The 20,358-nt window shown below is 35.6% G+C and overlaps 4 protein-coding genes across 7 annotated transcripts; 2 read left to right on the top strand and 2 right to left on the bottom strand.

Moving 5' to 3' along the window:
• The first annotated feature begins 2,642 nt into the window (after positions 1–2,642).
• On the top strand, positions 2,643–8,229 carry LOC111282928 (uncharacterized). Of its 2 annotated transcripts, XM_089761411.1 has the most exons (12): positions 2,643–2,886; positions 2,971–3,738; positions 3,858–3,933; positions 4,265–4,361; positions 4,746–4,848; positions 4,964–5,094; positions 5,477–5,654; positions 5,925–6,079; positions 6,571–6,780; positions 6,948–7,295; positions 7,479–7,605; positions 7,852–8,229. In XM_089761411.1, the coding sequence occupies exons 2-12, from the start codon at positions 3,456–3,458 to the stop codon at positions 8,001–8,003; spliced, it is 1,860 nt and encodes a 619-aa protein (XP_089617537.1). In that variant the 5' UTR covers positions 2,643–2,886; positions 2,971–3,455; the 3' UTR covers positions 8,004–8,229. The 2 variants fall into 2 exon arrangements, with proteins under 2 accessions (XP_089617537.1, XP_022726961.2); XM_022871226.2 differs by lacking the exon at positions 2,643–2,886 and having other exon boundaries at positions 2,912–3,738.
• A 609-nt stretch (positions 8,230–8,838) lies between these two features.
• On the bottom strand, positions 8,839–9,956 carry LOC111282931 (uncharacterized). Its single transcript, XM_022871233.2, has 2 exons — positions 9,766–9,956; positions 8,839–9,621 (listed from the first exon to the last, which is right to left on the bottom strand). The coding sequence occupies exons 1-2, from the start codon at positions 9,939–9,941 to the stop codon at positions 9,057–9,059; spliced, it is 741 nt and encodes a 246-aa protein (XP_022726968.2). The 5' UTR covers positions 9,942–9,956; the 3' UTR covers positions 8,839–9,056.
• URED (urease accessory protein D) lies at positions 9,932–12,545 on the top strand. Of its 2 annotated transcripts, XM_022871230.2 has the most exons (8): positions 9,958–10,198; positions 10,287–10,352; positions 10,440–10,514; positions 10,622–10,666; positions 10,843–11,076; positions 11,350–11,432; positions 11,524–11,692; positions 12,256–12,545. In XM_022871230.2, exons 1-8 carry the CDS (start codon positions 10,046–10,048, stop codon positions 12,367–12,369), a joined length of 939 nt encoding a protein of 312 aa, XP_022726965.2. In that variant the 5' UTR covers positions 9,958–10,045; the 3' UTR covers positions 12,370–12,545. The 2 variants fall into 2 exon arrangements, with proteins under 2 accessions (XP_022726966.2, XP_022726965.2); XM_022871231.2 differs by lacking the exon at positions 12,256–12,545 and having other exon boundaries at positions 9,932–10,198; positions 11,350–11,389; positions 11,492–11,663.
• A 141-nt stretch (positions 12,546–12,686) lies between these two features.
• On the bottom strand, positions 12,687–18,793 carry GLCNAC1PUT2 (N-acetylglucosamine-1-phosphate uridylyltransferase 2). Of its 2 annotated transcripts, none has more exons than XM_022871227.2 (15): positions 18,541–18,793; positions 18,158–18,212; positions 17,894–18,045; positions 17,268–17,307; positions 16,649–16,741; positions 16,471–16,574; positions 16,313–16,387; positions 15,757–15,796; positions 15,561–15,643; positions 15,393–15,470; positions 14,588–14,731; positions 13,967–14,034; positions 13,342–13,456; positions 13,081–13,237; positions 12,687–12,932 (listed from the first exon to the last, which is right to left on the bottom strand). In XM_022871227.2, the coding sequence occupies exons 1-15, from the start codon at positions 18,721–18,723 to the stop codon at positions 12,835–12,837; spliced, it is 1,485 nt and encodes a 494-aa protein (XP_022726962.2). In that variant the 5' UTR covers positions 18,724–18,793; the 3' UTR covers positions 12,687–12,834. The 2 variants fall into 2 exon arrangements, with proteins under 2 accessions (XP_022726962.2, XP_022726964.1); XM_022871229.2 differs by having other exon boundaries at positions 17,894–18,053.
• Positions 18,794–20,358: the final 1,565 nt, after the last annotated feature.

Consider the following 20,358-nt stretch of genomic DNA (forward strand, 5'->3'; position numbering starts at 1 on the left):
GATGAGAGTTTTGCTTCCATATATAGTGGATTTTGGTTCAACTTTTATGTGGTCAAAGTGAGACCAACATCGTAGCCAGGTTTTAAAAAATTTGCTAAAGCTAGCTGCTGCAGCTACTCAAGATTCTTTCAGTAGATTTGACTGCATATATACATAGACCCACCTCATACATAGACACACCTCATTCTCAGTGTTACTCATGTGCATAGAACATGGCCATAGGCAACCATAGATATAGTAATAGGACTTGCACGATTTTTAATTCCCTCTTTGTTTTGGGGTTTAAATAAATAAATAAACCACATTGTTAGAGTATATATTAGTATTTTGTTGCGTCAGTTTCCACGCGCTTTCAAAGGATGATCTACATGGTACCCTTTCCCAGAAAACAATACTAATTGCTGGAAAGAAAAAGATGAGTATTTAAGGTGCATGCATTGCATGATTCAAGGGTTCAACTGGGGGCGGCTTTTTATCTAATTAAATTAAATTAAATTAAATTAAAATTTACATAGAATTTTTTATTTTTTTTTTACTCTGATCCTAATTTTTCACATTTTGGATTTCTTTTTATTTTGCTTCCTCCGCTTTTGTGCAGTTTACGAGGTTCAAAGATAAGTGTACTACTTTAGATATAGAGTAAGATTTAGAGGGTCAAGGTTTTGAATTAATAAAGTTGAATCTTGCACAATGAAACCGACTAATTCAAGTAGAGTATATTAAGTATAAATTTAACTATTATATATTTTCCTCTTCAATCGCATGAAAAAAATGAGAGGCATCAAAAGACAAAAAAGGATAGGCCAAACCTGGTTAAATATGTATATGGCCGTGTTAGGTTAATCATGGTTTATTATTTACTTATAATGCTTCCCAAAACATGAATATATATATTTGTAATTTTTAATCTACTCTTAAACTCTTTTATCTTACAGTATACTTACTTGACTAAAAAAAAAATATTCTCATTTAAATTCTCTTGATCCCGTTAACTCTTAGAATTGATTTACCAACTTATTCAAAAAAGTCGGTGGATATCTAAATCTTCTACATATTTTAAATATATATATATATATATATATATTTATATATATATATATTGAAAGTGGGATAGTTATAGGTCAACAATTTGACTGTCATGTGCCTGGAATATGGTCCCTAACCTGTAAATCTAAATATATTTTTTATTAACTAGATATCAAAAGAATGATTAACCAACAACGTGCATGCTTCACTTGGGTCAGTAATTATAATTAGTTTAATACTATGAGAGATAGATAGAAAGAGTTTTGTATATAATAATGCAAAATCAATGAAACCAATTAAAAAATATAAAAATGTAGGTACAAAATTTAATCACAATTTACTACAGCAGAAACCGATAGATGGTTTTCCATCTTTTTGTTATATTAGATTTGTCTGTCATACACTTTTTGTTATAGTTATTTTATTAATGGTCAATAGTTTCCAATGAATATTCACTTGAATGAGAAATTTCTTTTTCAGGAAAAAATATCTGTTTTATTTAAAAGGAAAAAAAAAAAAAAAAAAAAAGACAAACAAATTAGGGAGGTTTTTCTAGTTAAGGGCACTCGCAAGAATGGGCTTACAACAATAGCCCAATAAAAGGAAACTTTGGATATTTGTCAACTGTCATGGGTTCGGTGTCCCGTTTTGCTTATCTTTGGGCTTAAAAAATTGGGTATCCTAATCCGAGGGGGACTACTAAGTGCGCTTCCTGATGCCCGTCGTTGTTTTTGCTTGTGGCATGTAGTGAGCAAGATACCAGAGAAGCTTATTTATTTGATAGGCAACGTGAAAATTTCACGACTGAATTAGATGAATTCATCTTAAAACTTATATGGATGAACATGTTTAAACTTGAAAAGAAATGGTGGGAATTGGTTGACGGATTTGTATTTAAGATCGTCAACAAAGGGTACCAACCTATATGAGAGGCATTTTTCTTGCAGGGATACCTACAGTGCCAACGATCAGACAGTGAAAGCTCTCCCTTCCACAAATATCTGCAAATTAAGGAAAACCATGTTAAAAGAGTTCTTAGATCAGTATAAAACAATTTAATTTCCAAAAGAAGTCTGAAAAGGAAGCTAAAGCTGACTTTGAAACTTGGCATAAAGCCATAAACCACCTGGACTGAAATCTCCCTAACTTTATGAAAAACAAATAACACCTTTGTACACATGCAATATTTAAAAAATTTCAGGTTGAGGTTTTGGGATGGATTGCTTGTCATCTAAGGAAAGAAAGTGATCAGGGGGAGACACCACAACTTTTGAGGTTCAAGACTTTGAAAAAAATCATGATTTCATTGTGGTGTGGAATGATACAGCATCATATATATCTTGTTTATGTCGTGGTTTTGAATTTAACGGTTTTCCTTGTCGACATATACTGATTATTATTCTACAGTTGTCTGGGGTACAAAGCATCCCCTCACAGCATATATTGAAACGTTGTACAAAGGGTGCAAGCAAAGCATCCCCTACAGTTGTCTGGCACAATTCTTAAATAGTATGATTTCATTCTTGTTGCAGGGACAATTGAACTCTATTGGTCGCCACAGATTCTCATTCCATTACTCAACAAATAAAATGAATGGGATGGTATGGCTTTCTGTTATGTGATTGCTGAGAACTTTGCATTTTATATATATGTATAATGATGGTATTGAGGGATTTTCATGCTTCCTAGGCCATACCACAAGAAGTATATAAGGTTCCCTTGTATTGAGCTCTCCTCAAATTATCATTTGTGTTTGTATAAGCGAATTAAGCTTGTTAAATGATGATGCCTATTGTGCCTTCAGAGGGGCATGGTACACAAGGCATTTCCAGTTGTTATGACATTCAGGGTGGTTAACAAGTTATGGTACACAAGTTGCTGCTTCGAATTTTCTGGTATTTAGTTTCTGCGGTTTCTTACATCAGGATTTTGCTCTTATTTCAGGACCAACCTAATGTAGGGTCCCTCAGTTGCACGGCATGGCATGGCATCAAAACAGCTTCATTCCGAGCACATCTCTCCTTTCTAACAAAAGTGATTGAAGTATTTGAGTTCAGTAATTGATTGTTGTCATCAATAATAAACTTGAGTCAACAAGCATCCACAGCCTTTTTTTTAATATTTGCTAGTAAAATTTGTTCAAGCATTTAATATTTTGGATCTAAAATTAATCAAGGCCGCCAGAGATTTGAATGCAAAGTTTCTGGTTCAAAGTTCAAACCATTTGAGTGAGGTCCAGAAAGCAATTCTTTAAGTCCTAAATCTTCAAATCCAAAGGAATAATCAATGGTTTAACCGGAAACTTGAAGAAAAGAGACTCCTATTTGTTTTGTTTTGTTTTTTTTTTTTTTTCTTTTGTTGGTACAAAGGAAGTGGAGACAGTGACAGTGTGTGGGGAGTGGGACATAATAGCCAAAGACAATAGAAACATGGCTATGTTGGGGGCAATTGCTGCTTCTTTTCCTTCTTCTACTGCCGCCACCACCGCTAGCACTGCCCAAGCGGCGCGCACTTTCAACACCATACGCCGCGTCTTTCATAGGAACGCTTTCACTTTTCCCTCTCCTTCTCCTCCTCCTCCTTATCACTCGATTGTCTGGGGTCGCTTTCATTTTCTCTCGCTACGCTCCTGCAACGCTTTTTCAACCAAAGCCATGGCTGACTCTCAAACCATCGCTGTTCCAAAACACGACCCTCAATGCTCTGCCCCCGGTACCATTCTTACCTTCCCCATTTTTATTATAATCTTTTTTAACAGTGTTCCTCTCTATTGTTTCTGAAAAAACAAAAACAAAGAGATGGCTTTTGATGGCTTTTCTGCTCTCTGTCAGGCAATAAGCAAGCACTGATATCTTTGTCTGACAAGAAAGACCTGGCCTTTCTTGGCACCGGCCTTCAAGAATTAGGGTAAATAAATGACACCTTTTTTTGGATATTTTCATAATTTGTTTCTTCTATGGACTGTTATTACTTAATCTCTGTTTTTTCTTTTTCTTAAATCCTTTAATATTGAGTATTGAAGACTGCTAGGGGAAATTAGAAAGTAACCCTATGATACAATCAACAATGATACTAGGACAAACTGACATGAATATGGCGTCATTTACACACTCAATTCTGTTCAAGAAAACTTTTTCATTTGGAGTTGTTAGGGTCTGTGTTATCAATATCAGTACAAAATGTAAAGCAGCTGTCTTGAATCCTGTTTGGTTTGAACTTGCTTCTTTGGAAACTATAGGTACACAATTGTTTCAACTGGAGGAACTGCATCTGCCTTAGAAAATGATTGTGTCTCTGTAACCAAAGTGGAGCAGCTTACTTGTTTCCCTGAAATGGTAATCTGGTTCTTATTTTGTGCTGTACTATCCTGCTTAAACCTCTCTCTCTCTTTTTTTTTTTGGTTTCACATTTCACGTCCTTTATTTGAGTTTCTAGGACTATTTAAGGGGAGAAAAGGATTCAGACTGAAGTGATTTTGACATCGTCAATGATAGTTTATGAAGCTTTTGCTGTTGCTGCTACTCGAGCATTTTTTTTTTTTAATCTGTTTTGCTAATATTTTCATTGGAAAATGAGATTAAACTTATCTTCTCTGTTAATGAATAATGATTGATCACCATGGTTTCCTGATGATTTGATGTCAACACTATTATGCCTTCCGGTTGATTTCAGCTTGAAAGCTGTTTGAGTTTGAAGATTAACTGTATTGTCTTTTACAGCTTGATGGTCGTGTGAAAACATTGCATCCCAACATACATGGTGGTATTCTTGCTAGAAGAGACCGAAAACATCACATGGAAGCTCTTAACAAGCATGGAATTGGTGAGTTTTAAACTTGTGGTGAAACTTTTCTATGCATAAGCGCTTTTTTCCCAATATTTTTTCATGCTTTGCCTTTTTTTTTTTTTTTCTTTTAGCTAAAATAGTTTCTCTTCAGGTACATTTGATGTGGTGGTTGTGAACTTGTATCCTTTTTATGATAAAGTTACTTCTGGAGGAATTGACTTTGAAGACGGCATAGAGAATATTGATATTGGTGGCCCAGCCATGATTAGAGCTGCTGCAAAGGTAATTGTTAATGAGTTGGTAGTGAAGTTGTAGTCTCATGGTGTATTTCTTGGCCCCAAGTGTGTATTAACTTGAATCATTTTTGTTAGTTTCACGTTCCAATAAATAGTCTTATTTGTGACCAAGTTGATAAAAGAGCAAAGCTGAATAGGTAATTGAACGAAACTGATAATGAATGGCAACTCAACTTGTCAATTTAGGTTTTATAAAATTAGGGTTGATTGTAGTCTTAAATCAAAGTTAGCTTCCAGCTTGTTTCCACTCCACAAGTGCAGTACTTGAAGTACATGTATTAATCATTCCATAACAGACAAGTTGAATAGGTTATGCCATTTTTTGTTTTAATTATTTTGTATTGTAAATAACACATTCATTTAAACAGAATCACAAGGATGTCTTGGTTGTTGTTGATTCACAAGATTATCCTGCACTTCTTGATTTCCTTAAAGGCAGTAAGGATGATCAACAGTTCCGCAGAAAGCTTGCTTGGAAGGCTTTTGAACATGTTGCTTCTTATGATTCTGCAGTTTCAGAGTGGCTCTGGAAACAGACTGTGGGAGGTATTCTCTTACTTATGTGTTAGCTTTGAAACATAAATTTGGTCATTGTAGTGGAAATGGTCTCTAGTCATTTGATTATGTTTGGAAGAAAAGAAAGAGACTTTTAATGCCATAAGCTGAGGCCTGACCTAACAGAATATACTAACAAATAAAAGGAAAATACTTTTCTTTTGCAAAGAAACAATGTTACAAACTCATTGAACTTGTTTATCTAGTGCTACCTATAATTATTACAAATTTAGATTGACAGAATTGTTTGTCTGTTGGAAGATAAATTCCCTCCCAACTTGACGGTGCCACTATCCCTCAAAAGTCCACTTCGTTATGGTGAAAATCCTCATCAGAAGGCTGCATTTTATGTTGACAAGAGTCTCTCTGAGGTCAATGCTGGTGGAATTGCAACTGCTATTCAACACCATGGGAAGGTGAGATCGATTGAGTTCGTGATCTTATTATTATTTATACTCCAGAATTGGTTAGGCTTTTGAATAAGTTAAGGAATAGATGAATTATTGAATCATCTAGCCTGATTTTCCTTCCTAGTGTTTCTTATCCAAGAAAGTATTTGCTTTTACCATTTTTATTTTTGGAGCTTTGCTTTGTTGATAAAACTCAGTTAATGGATATTAAGCTTTTGTCAGTCACTATACTTCTGCCTTTCCAATTATTGTCTTTTGCTGACAAGATTTTGGCTTCTATCATACAAATCTGGATTAAATTTTATTATTGCCTATTTTGAGGGTATGTTGTTTCATTGCTGTTTTTTTTTATTGTTGTGGTTGGGGACATAAAAGCCTTAACAAATTGGGGCACTCTGATTCTTCTTTTTTTTTCCAATTTAGGTCTCAGCCTGTGTTATGTTTACTTGTCAATTTTGTTCTATGGCATATCCTTAATTCTTTTTATCTTGGTGCAGGAAATGTCATACAATAACTATTTAGATGCTGATGCAGCATGGAATTGTGTGTCGGAGTTTAGGAACCCTACATGTGTGATTGTAAAGCACACAAATCCCTGTGGGGTAGCTTCTCGTGATGATATCCTTGAGGCTTACAGCCTGGCTGTGAAAGCAGATCCAGTAAGTGCATTTGGAGGAATTGTGGCCTTCAACATAGAAGTGGATGAGGTGAGTTAATAAGCTTCTTGGAATCCTTATATGTAGTTGTGCTGCCATTGTATCACTAGATATTGGGAGTGGGATTGTTGAATATCATCTTATCTATATGCTACCTTCAACATCAAGATAGAGAACACTTTTAGACATTATGATTGCTTACTTTGTTTGGCTTTTAGACTCTTGCTAGGGAAATTCGAGAGTTCCGAAGCCCAACGGATGGTGAAACTCGAATGTTTTATGAGATTATCGTGGCTCCCAAGTATACAGAAAAGGGGCTTGAGATCCTCTGTGGAAAATCAAAGACATTGAGGATCCTTGAGGCAAAGAAGAATGAGAAAGGAAAGCTCTCACTTCGACAAGTTGGTGGCGGTTGGTTAGCCCAGGATTCAGATGACTTGATCCCCCAAGATATCCAGTTCAATGTAGTATCTGAGAAGAAGCCACAAGATAGTGAGCTTCATGATGCAGAATTTGCATGGCTATGTGTGAAGCATGTCAAGAGCAATGCTATTGTAATAGCAAAGGTTTGTACTTTTATTTTGCAGATATCCTAAATTCTGGTTAAAATTGTGCTTAAATAATCTTGTTAGCAGAGATTCTTATGATAAATATATTCGTCCATCTTCTAAAAACAGTTGGGACAAAACAGCCCTGAAAAGGAAAGCACAGTATTGGTAGATTTTCTGACCCTTTGACATCATTGTCAGGACAATCGTATGTTGGGTATGGGAAGTGGGCAGCCAAACCGTCTGGAGAGTTTGAGAATTGCTTCGAGGAAAGCAGGAGATGAGGTCAAGGGAGCTGCTTTGGCTAGTGATGCATTCTTCCCTTTTGGTAATTACTGCCTTAAAAGCTGTTTACACTTTATATATATATATATATATATATATATATATACACACATACGTAAAGTTAATCAAGTAAATATTGGAAAATGTTGGCCAGTAATGGACATATGTGCTGGCATGCAATAGAGCGATGATTTGATTCCTAACCTAGCTTAAATTGGACGTAGACCTAGAATTGGCAAAGAGCCACTACAATGTGTTTGCTAATAGTGATGTTTTGTTGGATAAATAGCTTGGAAAGATGCAGTGGAAGAAGCTTGCAAAAGTGGTATTGGAGTCATTGCTGAGCCCGGTGGGAGCATTAGAGATGGGGATGCCGTTGACTGTTGTAACAAGTATGGAGTTTCATTGCTTTTCACAAATGTGAGGCACTTTAGGCATTGATACTTGCAGTTTTCCTTTTTTGGTTCTACCGGAGCTCCTACGGGAACACCATAGTTGCGGGAGGATGCATGAGTATGCCACAATGTTGTGCAATTTATATGACTGTATCTTCACAGGTAAGAAATATTGTGTTTATTTTTAATAAGTTGATCCCCGCAGTGTTGTACCGGACAAATTTTTGCTGTTTTTAATTTTCCAAAATAATAGAATAAGAGATCTTAATTTAGATTGTCTAGAGTCCAGACCGGCAATTAGAAAAACAAACATGGCCAATTGCGTATTCTTGGTTCCAGTTCTTCCATTCATCAAATGAAATAATTTCTTCGGTCAAGAGAATTTCTATAAGTTCACTTTAGATGTAATCTGAGAACAACTATCTGAAGAATATTTCAAACACAGCGAACGAAGCCTTGCAGGGGAAAACATAGAAGGGAGCATTACAAAAGTGTCCTGCTCCTAGACAATATTTACGTTCATCATTTCTTCTGGTTCGGAAATGAAGTCTTCCAAATTAAGTTGTGTTCTGCCTATTGATCCTTAACATATTGCTCCTCTATAAATTCTTTCAAACGGAAAGAAAAAGAACATTGCATTGCAAGAAGAGCAATGGAACAACAGGGAGAAGTCACATTGTAAATGGAATTCAATAACATGTGATATAAGGGCTACCATCTTCCCCCTTGATCATCCCAACATTTTTCCTTATCAACAGATTAGAAGCATGCTCTAGTGTTTTCTTTGCTTCTTCCCAGGCCCAGTAGTTGTAGCAAATGAAATGAAAGATGCATGAGTAAAAGAATTGGGCCAAAAAGGTAAGAAACTTGTATTACAACAATTGAAGAGGGTTAACATCTAGTTAGCATTTTGAAATTGATAATCATTTTAATTATTCTACTAAAAGTAAACAACATAGTAATAAAAAATGAACTGATTAAAAGATTCCAACTTGATAAAGCTCAACGATCAACAGAGTATGAGAGTTAATTTTTTGGGCACTTCAAACTACAATTGTTGAGGATTTGCAACGTTGTAGTTTCGTAAAAATCCCAATGTTCATTCCAAAACAACTTTAGCACCAACAGCCTTCATCTTCTCACTTATTAGCTCACCTTCTTCCTTTGAGACACCTTTTTTCAAGATAAATGGCGTTTTCTCAACCAAGTCCTTGGCTTCCTTTAGACCCAAATCAGTAAAACTCCTGACCTCCTTTATTATTTTAATCTTCGAAGCAGCTTCATTTGACTCCAATTTCAATTCGAAAACAGTCTTATCTGGTTTCTTCTCTTCCTTAGCCGCCGCCGCACCACCTGTCACTTTCGTTGCCATTCCAGACCAGTCAGCAGCAGCACCAGCCTTCATGACTCCCACAGTCGGCGGCTCAGTCATTCCACGTTTCTTCGTTATAACAGAGCCTAACTCGGCAGTTTCAGATAAAGTAAGTCCAGAGATTTCATCAACGAGTCTCCAAACACGCTCCGTTGGAGGAGTACGGTGTTCGGTTGGATCGAAATTAGAAGGATGATAGTCGGCAGGAATTCTCCTTTGATCAATCTCAACTTCTTTTTCTTCCTCGACTACTTGTTCTTGCTTTGCGGGCTGACTAAAATTTCGAGACAATCTGTTTGAGTTGAAAGCACCGAGAGTTATAATCTGAGATTCAGAAGGTTTTATGGAAGAAAACCCATTACGTAAATGGTGCCTTAATCTTAAAACCAAGCTTATTTGATAAAATGAAATGCAAATGAAAGGAAGAGAAACAAACCTAGCGAGATCCGATTGGTTTTTTTGTTTTGTGCTTCGATTCGGCTGAGATAGATAAATCAGTAAGCAAATCGAACCCAATGGGCATATTGGGTATTTTAGCCAAGAGCTTAGTGGGCTTCTATTTCTCCTATTACTTTTTGAAAGTGGTAGAGAAATCCAACACAAGAAACCCATTTCAAAGCAATGTCATTGATTTTGTTTTAATCGCGTTAATGGGAATACCAAGGAGCCAGTGCCAACCCACTAAGTCGTAGGTTTAGCGGAGACCATGGGCCCAAATGTTGTTTACTGGAAGTGGTAAACGGAAAGAAAGAGTTGGTAGAGAGATAGAAATGGAGAAGGGAAAAGTGGTGGTGGAGAAGGTGAGAGGAAAGTCAACAGTGACAAGAAGTTTCTCAAAGTATCCCCTTAAATTCATTATCCCAAGAAAGGTTCTTTCTCTTCTTACATTAGATAATAAGTGTTTTTAAGTCCTATCTGTATCCTCTCATCTGTGAACTGAAGCTGATGATTCCTCAGGCGGGTCCTTCCAAAACCGATGCTGTCTGGATTTACAGCCTCACTTATGGCGGTGGAATTGTCTCAGTATGCTTGCTCTAGTCAATCATCAATCTTTGTATCATAACTTTCTTTCTTTTTATGCGTGAATATGTGCATCACTTTCTATGTTAGGGAGATTCTATTTCAGTCGAATTTACAATTGGAGATGGTTGCACTGCTGTTCTTACTACCCAAGCCTCTACAAAGGTTTGATCTTTATCTTCTGGTCTTTAGATGGGGTTATTAATTGCACTACAGATTGGGTTATGACTGAATTGATTTCTTAACAATTTATCATTTTTGTTCTGTTATAGGTCTACAAGTCTTTGGGCTCTAAGTGTTCTGAACAAGTCTTGGAGGTAACTCTCCTCCTTAGTGCTTACCCAAGATGCAAAATGCAAACTGATGCATAAACAAAATTTTATTGTAAAATCTTAGTTATGTGAAACATTTTATAAAAAGATTCTACATTTTGACCATGTTCAGATGAGTGTGCTTAGTGACAATGGCTAATTTTTGCTTTGCCATACAGTAGGCAAGAATTGGTAGTGGTGCTCTATTCGCAGTCATTCCAGACCCAGTCACATGTTTTGCCACTGCAAGATATTCTCAGAAACAGGTCTTTAGATTGGTTTCGGACTCAAGTTTGGTCGTTGTCGATTGGTGTACCAGTGGTCGTCATGAAAGTGGGGAAAAATGGGATTTTGAACTCTATAGGAGCACCAACAACATATTCGCTGAAGACAATCAACCTGTATTTCTTGACACCGTAATATTCTCACTACTAGTCCAAGTTATAATGCTAATCTGTGAATGCTCTTTATTCTCTAATACTTATGCATTTAAGAAATAGTGCTTCATGGATAAATTTTTATTATTATTGTTTTTTTAACATTCTCTTATTGCGTTTCCCTTTCATCAATGTTGTCATCTAACAAGTTATTCATTTTGAAGAAATTAAGTTTTTTATGTGAGTTCCTAGAACTTTGTTTTGATTTGCCTCATACTTTTTGCCTTTTCTTTTTTAATTTTTAAATTGTAGGTATTGCTAGAACAATCCAGCCCTGCTAGTATAGCAGAACGTATGCACGACTACCAAGTCATTGCAATGGTCATAATCTATGGGTAGATAATTCAGTGTCCGTTATTTTGCTGATGTGATTCTATTAAATTCATTTATGCAGAAAGGGATTTGACAAAAGGAACTTTCTTGTAGCCCAAAGCTGAAGATTGTTCAAGACCAAGTTCAAGAAAATGTGAAGAGGATGATGTCTCAGCAATTACACATTCCTTCCACTAGCTTGGGGCACCATGCTAAAACAAGTTCTCATAATTGTTTAACCAGGCCAGCTTTTATTGCGTCCTGCAGCGTCTTTGGTCCAAAGGTACTTTCATCAGATCTAGCTGACACAATACCAGTTCTGTTATTGCATTAAATTCATGCTTACTTGTTATCCCCATTCTCGGTTCCCTCTCTCTTTCTAGCAAATAACAATACATTGTTTTGGTGAGCTTTTGTGGAAACAGCTAACTGAGTTGTCATTCCTCTTTCTTTCCTGGTTAGCATCTGTCTACTTTGACTGCATTTTCATATTCAACTAGTTGAAAGAAGGACGCCAGCATTTTTATTATTCTGATGTCGATATATATTAGATTATGTAACCCTCAAAGCTGTAAACAATTTTGCTATGCACAACCAAAATTGAGAGCACAAGTAATGTTGCTCTATAAGCAGGTAAAGGGAGATTTGACTTTGATGTCAGTTCTGTCCAAATGAAATGTTCATTTACTCATTTTTAACTGTTTCTTTTTTATCTTCTCAATCAATTTTGTTGATGCACGTGAAAGTTCTATCTTAAGTTACTTCCAAAGTCTCCCTCTCCCCTTTCATATAAATAAGTTGGCTTGATAGTCAAGAAAAAGGAAATGTTTGTGCTATGCGTTTCAGGGAATTGGTGTCGTTGTTCGGATAGCTTCGACAACAACTGAGTCGGTATATAGGTTCCTTCAGCATCAATTGGCTGGGATGGAGCCCCTGCTTGGCGTATCACCCTATTGTTGAAGAAGCCCTGTGATGATTGGGCAAAAAAAAAAAAAAAAGGAAAAAGCCCTATGATTTTTTTCTCTATCAGTCTTAATGCCCCATTGAAATAATTGTAAGCACACTGATAACTTACCTTATGTGACTGTTATGAAATTATCGGTTTTGGTTATTTTACAAACAGATTAAAGGTAGCATGTAGTGTCTTCGGAAACCGTTCAATGGTTAATACTCAGTTTTGAGTAGAGGAATGAATCCAAATTGATAAATGATAAACAGACGTGCGAACCACAATTGCATTAATGCACCAAACACACTACTTAATAATCATAAATGGATAGAACAAAATCACAAGCATCAAATATTGCAAAATCTTTATATCGTGCATTAGCATATTCACCCACCATCCATGCCATAAAATTGACAATCCCTACATTTTCAACCAAATAGCCCGCACAAATCAAGAATAAGCGGATATAAGTCAAACTAGAATGCGATTTCACAAGGCGCATGAAAAGTTCTTCCACGGCATATGGACTCTAGATTTTCTCCAGCGTAAGAACAAAGCGGTGATACCTCCACACCTGGGTTCATGATCAAAGATGTCAAAAGCATTAAGAAAAACATGATAATAACATATTATACACCATAAACCACTAAGAGATCCCAAAAACATAGAAGAAAATTAATGTTAATAGAGCTTGCTATAAACATAGTCAACCATGAAATTACCAGTTGCGTATAATGGCACTGAATGTGTTAAGAAACCCCCTGCAGCCACTACCCAGCGAGTGTGTAGTCGCAGAACAAGCAGCCTTGCACTGTCTGGGGTGTCATAATTCGAGCCATTGGCATTTTTCACTGGTGCAAACTCTTCCTCTCGTAATACCTGCATATTTGGAAACATAAAGATTTAGATGAGTAATTAATCCCTTGTTACATTTTCCATATACAGTGAAAAAATATCAGAAATTATAAAAGGGAGGTGATCACCTCAAACAAAGCAGTCGAAGGAGCATACGGAAATGCATCAAATATGAACTGCTCTAGTTTCAAACCCATTGTATGACCATGGATAGAAGGAATTTTTTTCTCCGCCAGATGGTAACTTCAGTCAAGACAAATGCAGACATTAACATCTATTTGACGGTTAAGTGGGAAGGCATTAAAAAGAAATGACACATCCAATACATAAAGGTACCGAGAAATTATAAAAATTAATGTCAGATACTCTTAAAGACAGAAAAGATAGATCAATTAAATTGTATTACTTAATGCATCCATGAACCCTGTATCCCAAAGGACCCTATGAGCTCAGCTTCTTTTCTTTCTCAAGGAGCTCAGAGAAAACTATCATTTCAGAAAATTTCTGGGATCAAAACAATTGCTGTCAGCTTGAAAAGATAGTGCAAAGGAAACAGAAAGACTCTTTGATAATGTTTGTTTTCAGTTCAAAGAGAGAGAGGATACGCATCCACCATGCAGCACATGGATTTGCATTTTACTAATAGATTATAATTACCTCAATAACAGCACTTATTGATAAAGCAATGCTCAGTACAAGGCATAACAGAACAAAATAGTATGTATCATGAAGGAAAGGAGAAACATCACTAACATGCTGTCTTTCTCAAGGCCATTTGCCACTTGGTTTAGGAAATCCAAAGTAAACATGTGTAAGCACACCTGGAAAGCATAAAGTCATTAGCATAAGATATATAATCACTCATGTTTAGCTTCATATGATATTGCAAAAATATTATAGGTATTTCAATGTCACAGTCATTTGATAAAACAATAAATCTCAATTGAAAACTGCAGTTTCCATGGATGATAAAATGCCATCAAAGAACATAATTGTTTTGAAATTTTGACTATTCTGGAGCATTTATCTATTTAGCAATAATTTTCAATTTTCCATAAAATCTACATCTAACCAGTAAACAAAGTCATTCAAGTCTGAAAGCAAGGAAGTGCACAGCCAAGTTGCATGGTTCACAAGCAACACACAGTTTCCATAACCTTCAAGTTTTTGTTTCTTGAAATGATTTCAACAATGTTATTTAATCCTATGAGTACCAACTTCAACTCTCACCTAAGCCTACAACCTAACACGCATACAATCTCACATACAAAAGCCTCAAAAAAGCCTAGAGATACAGTATACTTTAATCCAAAAAGCACTAGATTTCATCAAAAGCAAGCAATATTTCATCAAAATAGGTGGCAAATACTATACATTACTCCAGCAAAAACGAAGCCGTCCAGTTTGCTGGTTAATTGCAGAAGCCAGTGATGGATCTAATTCACTGTATTCAACCACACTAAGTGGTCCACCTTTACCTCGCCTTACAAAAACACCAACCTTTTCCTGGGGATAGGCCTGTAACCAAATTACTAGAAGAAATTAACACATGATAAAACCTTAAAAAATATTAAAGTTTATAATATTATCAAGTTCCACAAGTTTATACAACAAAACGACTAAGCATTGTCATGCCATCAAGGAATTGGCATTCTTCAAGTGGAGTTAAACAAGGTGCTGCATAGTTCATGGAAGAATTAGCACATTAGCACATTACATGACATAAGAGGTGACTTAGATGTAGCACTACAGGTAAGTGAAACATATGGTACAAAAGAATAAACAAATGGAAAGGCATGACCATTCCTACATATTTAAAAAGACAAATCACAGCTCAATAAATGGAATTTTCAACATCAATATCACGTTCATAATTCACTAGAGATGAAATGTCACCAGTTGCAAATCAGATGAATCACTCTTCTTTATTTTCTATTTTCTTTCCTTTTTTTCCCTCATCTTTATTTGCAAGACCCAAAGAAAGCTCAAAGAGGTATCAGAACTCAAGTATTCAACTGATAGTTTAGAAAACAAGACAGAGATAGAACAAATGCTTTCAACTGTTGCAATCCTCCAGCCTAATACCTGTCTCAAATATAGATAATGTAGTAAAAAAGAGTTAAGCAATTGATGCAACTGAAGTTATCAGATATGCTTGAACATTGAGAACATTAACTACCTTTCGGACAACTTTAGCAGCAGCGGCTACACCCTTATCAATGAAATATCCTAAGAAAGTTGGATCGGCTACACGAACCTGCATTCGAGACCATAATCAGTGTCTCTTTAAATAATAAATATCAAGAAAATTTTAACCAAACAAATAAAGTAAGATAAACTAACTCACCAATGCATTGTCAACACCGTAGCAATCTACATATTTAATCCCTCTCGTGGCCATATCCTCTAACAATCTTGAAGATTTCAGAGCTTACAAATAAAAAGGAATCCAATTAAATATTCATACAATAGAAGAAGCAAGGACACTTTAGCAGTTAGTTGAACAGCAAACACAACCCATTTGTAAATTGTTTTCAAAATACCTGAATATACTCCTCCATTCCCATCCGGAGACTTAGCTACCTGGCTTAAAAAAAGGTACTCGTGACCACCACATTTGAATAAGTTTGCTACTTAGAACAAGAAGCAAATTGTGAAATAAAAGATTATTATTTGTCAGCCAAATGAAAAACCATTAAGTATTAGTGCAATCAAAGGGATACTACAAGGTGAATAGTGTAGCAGACATCCTGCTGTCAAATTACACAATATAATCAGAAGTGGCTTTTTCCTCCTAAAACTTACAGACAAGTAATTTTACTTCTATCCTTTCAGCACTCCTTTAAAAGAATTCTCAAAGCCTTACAGTGATGTTGCAATGTCATAATAGTATTTGTTAACATCTGATGTGAATTAGCTATGTACTACGTAGAACAGTCAAAGGACTTTGTTCACCTCTAAAAAATGTGCTGAAACTTCTAGGGCAAATACAACTATATCTCCAGCTGAGATTCTGAAGTATAACTTGAACTTTTATTTTACACTCAACCAAAAGAAAATGTCACTCCAAACCAGCTCATTCACAAAAAGAAACCATACCTTAAATGGAGTCTCCATAATATATCTACCATCCTTTGAGATGCAAGGTATGGTGCCTTGCTGGAAAAAAGTAACCTGCACCATGTCCAGGCTTCAAAGTAAGCAAAACTAACAAAAGATAAACCATAAGGAAATCAGAGAATCAGAAACCATCGTACTTGATCTGCTTCAAGACCAAAGTTTTTATGACTCTCAAAGAATTTGCGAGTTGCATCATCAGTAAATGGACTAGTCATTATGTACAAGTGTATTGTCACTGAACCTGCAGATATCAAATCATCAGGATAACCTACAAACAGAATAGAATCATGCAGAGTAGATAGATAAGACGTTTACCCTCATTCATAGCTTGTGCAGCTAGCCTTTGAACACACAAAATCCGCTCAGCTTGCAGTTGAAAAAGTGACTTCCCAGAAGGAAGTCCAATATCTAAAATCAAAATGCAAAAAATATAAAAAATAAATGTTTGAGGTAATAACATACAGACTTTTCTAAACAAAACAACTAAAGCTATTCAAATATTTAAGAAAACGTTTCCAACATCATTAATTATCAAACAGATTCTTTACTTAACTTTTTCTCTCCTCAATTGCTTTAGATTTATAAACATGCTTCCTTCTAAATCTTTCTGATTAATCCTTACATGGCCTGGATATTATAGTGTTAACCATTATGCTTAATTTTTTTCCAGAACTGTATCATCCTCAATTTTATAAAAATTTGTGGTATGGCTCAGAATTAAACAATAATTTCAGAATTCAGAAAGTTTGGTAACCAAGAAGAGTGAGGATAGAAAAGCATTAAACATGGGTTAACTGTTTTAATTTCCACAAAGGACATTCCCTGAACATTTCCTGTTCAACACCAAAAAATTAGAAGACAAGCATCATCCAAAGAAACTTGAATGTAGAATAAGATTTTCAAAACCATGTCAGCAATGAGTAAAAGTACTCACTGAAACATCCCTTGGGATCTGAACTTCCAAGCCGAGTTCCCTGCAACACATTTCAATAATACAGAGATAAGACAAAAGAATGAGAAAAATGGGAAATAAAAAGGGGTTACTCAACAGGGTCTATTATCCATAAAGCAGATTTAGATCCCTTTTTCAGTGATGAAAAAGTATAGAATCCTGCAAAGCATCTTTTTAACTAAACAATAATTATACGCAGAAACAGATTGAAGCATCCACTTTCTAAGTTAACATATCTTTATCACTAGTTATCATTACTAGACATCCAATAAAGCAACATCATACCAACCTTTAGTAAATAGTGATTACCCACTTAAGACTTTAGGGGCTCTGCTTTATAAATTAATAAGTGAACAAATTGGTTACAAAAATGTCTAAAGTGGGAACCACTCAAAAGCAACATCATTCCAAAATTATGGTCAGAGATAGAAAGACTCCTCAGCCGAACCCTTAATAACAGTATCATTTAATTATTAAATCTTTCTAGGTGAGACATAAAATATAGATCAACAGGAAGCAAGAAGAAGACCCACATCATTAAGTATTGTATGTAATAAATCTACAGCATCTAAAAGATAAAAAAAAAAAAATGGAGATAGATAATATACCTGGCCGCCAGATAGAAGCAAGACAGCCAATTTGCCTTCAGATATAGCCTTCAATCCCATCTTCCACCACCTTTCCCTCTCCTCCATCGTTCTCTCCTCTACCGATGACACGCAACTCTCCGGCACTGGCTCTATTGCTGCCACCGGCAGTGCTAAAATTCTCCCAAGAAAACAAAATCATATTAAAAAATTAAAAAAAAAAAAACCAAAATAGCGGGGATAAAGGAAAGAACGCAATCTAAGGATTTCTATATATACACGCACCTTGAGATCGAAGAGAGCAGCGTATGATCCGATCAATTCTCGAAAGATCCAAACTCTGAAGTATGCAAACCAAAGTTCAATTATTTAAAAAAAATTTACTTAGTTCAATTCAAAATTTTTCTAGGTGAAGACAATCTTATAATCAATGGGTTCAAGATTGACGATCGAATTTGAATAGTATGAGTCGAACTTGCTTGGAATTAAAGAATTGCAGTCAAAAGTTACAAAATTTAGAAATGAAATTGAATAGTTGGAATGGAAGAAAGAAGTTATAGTTGAAAGTTGAAAGGCAAAATGAATCGCGTTTTTGGATGTTTAGAGAGCGAAGCAATAATCGGATTGTGGTGGTTAGTAAGTGAAGTTAAAGATGTAGAAGAAAAGACCTCGATATCCTTGACGAGGAGGTGGCGTTCATCAGGGGAAAGCTCATCCCATAGGGCGAAAGTATCTTCCTGGCCATAATCCTTAAGCCTCTCGAGTAAAGCTTGTGGGGGTGAAGTCGGCGGAGGCAGCGGCCCAGATGCAGCGTTGCTGTCTATCCCCTCCAGCATCGTCGGTTCCCTCATTCTTAAAACAGGGTTGCTATTTTGCTAGATCTCAGTGTTTTTTTTTTTTTTTTTTTAGCGTATGCGGATTGGATTTGCTTTGCTTTGCTTAGTTTATAGAAAGGGAGGAGGAAGGGGGAAAAGGAACAGTAGAAAGCAAGACAAGTATGAATGAACGAGTTAACAACCTGCTGATGGAGTTTGGACATGTATGAAATGCCCTAAATACCCTCTCTTTCCTATCCCAATTGCTGCATTACCAACTGCCGTGCCTGCTAGGTATTGCCTCCTGGGCGTTGTTTTTTCGGATGGATAAACAGCGAGATACTGCACTTTTTTTTTTTTAACCTTTGACACAAGGAATTACCATTTCTTAATTGTTGACTGATCTAATGGTTTTGTCATCTTGTCCTTCCTTTTGGAGGATTATTATTATTATTATTATTATTATTATTATTATTATTATTATTATTATTATTATCAACATATCGACCGACTTATATATATATATATATATATCCAATCAAAAGCAACATTTTAAACAATGCAATTGTCGTTTCTTTCAACTAAATCAAGGGGATTACTCTCTATGCTATATATGCAAATGCAAGTAACCAAACTACCATAATTTCTCTTGTCTTCTTCTGCTTATTATTATTCGGAATTTATTTCATCCTTTATTATTCTTAAAATTAATAATAGAGAGATCATGCAAAGCAAATAAACTATATATATATATATATGTACGTATGTATGGACTCCACCATTTGACCATATATCATATGTGTACTTGATTATTTTGCACTAAGAAGGATATTTTCTGCTTCGGTTTGATCACATCATCTGATAGCTGTTGGCATATCATTTTCCACCATGGTTCATGACCAAATCATCTTTATTGGTTAATCAATCTTAATCACAACCAAATTCTAGTAGAAATTTTATTTATCTTTAATTCAAAGTAACCCTTAATTTCTTGTTACATCTACGAATCGGTCATATCTGTATATTTCTATCTAAATTGATTTTGAGAGTTGAAGCAAGTGATTCTGAATTCCTCTTCCAAAATCAAAACATAAAATTTAATGTGCTAAAAGAATAGCCAGAAAGATATTCACTTTGTTCGCCATCAATAAAATATTTAAGAACTCCATCTGAAATTCTGGGTATTGAACTATATTACGTCATCCGCACCCAAGCCCAATCATCTTCCAGAAATTTAACTTGGAATTTAGACAATTGACCCATCTAATAAGAACCCACAAAGTCCCAGGGTCAGTGGCTGACAGAAAAACGAGCTAGCGTTTGAAGTAGTTGACCAGACCAACCACTGAGTGGGATGTTGGCCCAAGAAACAATATCCAGGGCGTTATAATTGGTGAATTTTCTATCTATAAAATAAAATAAAAAATGGTCAAATAACCTCACTTGATTCTATCTATAATTAGCCAATATTGGTGAAGTTCGTCTGTCTTTAGTCTATATATATAATGCCCAGAAAAAGAAAAAAAGTAATGCTCATCACGAAAGCAGTCATGCATGGGTCATCGCAGGGCATGCATATTAATATTATTGAACCCCATATCAAATTACAACCCTCGACATAATGCATCTCTGGAACTCGGAATTACCGATCAATACACTACTAATATAATG

The sequence above is a fragment of the Durio zibethinus genome, chromosome 5, assembly GCF_047325235.1.
Source record: "Durio zibethinus cultivar Kanyao isolate XHJ-2024 chromosome 5, ASM4732523v1, whole genome shotgun sequence".
Classification (NCBI taxonomy): Eukaryota; Viridiplantae; Streptophyta; class Magnoliopsida; order Malvales; family Malvaceae; genus Durio; species Durio zibethinus.

Coding starts and splice junctions, on each gene's coding strand:
- LOC111282928 (XM_089761411.1), top strand. CDS start 3,456: ATGGCTATGTTGGGGGCAATTGCTGCTTCTTTTCCTTCTTCTACTGCC. Junction 5,655..5,924: donor CTGGAAACAGACTGTGGGAG/GTATTCTCTTAC, acceptor GTCTGTTGGAAG/ATAAATTCCCTCCCAACTTG. Junction 6,781..6,947: donor TCAACATAGAAGTGGATGAG/GTGAGTTAATAA, acceptor TTTGGCTTTTAG/ACTCTTGCTAGGGAAATTCG.
- LOC111282931 (XM_022871233.2), bottom strand. CDS start 9,941: ATGGGTTTCTTGTGTTGGATTTCTCTACCACTTTCAAAAAGTAATAGG. Junction 9,622..9,765: donor AACCAATCGGATCTCGCTAG/GTTTGTTTCTCT, acceptor CAACTCAAACAG/ATTGTCTCGAAATTTTAGTC.
- URED (XM_022871230.2), top strand. CDS start 10,046: ATGTTGTTTACTGGAAGTGGTAAACGGAAAGAAAGAGTTGGTAGAGAG. Junction 10,199..10,286: donor AATTCATTATCCCAAGAAAG/GTTCTTTCTCTT, acceptor ATGATTCCTCAG/GCGGGTCCTTCCAAAACCGA. Junction 11,077..11,349: donor AACCTGTATTTCTTGACACC/GTAATATTCTCA, acceptor TTTAAATTGTAG/GTATTGCTAGAACAATCCAG.
- GLCNAC1PUT2 (XM_022871227.2), bottom strand. CDS start 18,723: ATGAGGGAACCGACGATGCTGGAGGGGATAGACAGCAACGCTGCATCT. Junction 16,388..16,470: donor TTGGTCTTGAAGCAGATCAA/GTACGATGGTTT, acceptor GACATGGTGCAG/GTTACTTTTTTCCAGCAAGG. Junction 12,933..13,080: donor AGTGCCATTATACGCAACTG/GTAATTTCATGG, acceptor TCATGAACCCAG/GTGTGGAGGTATCACCGCTT.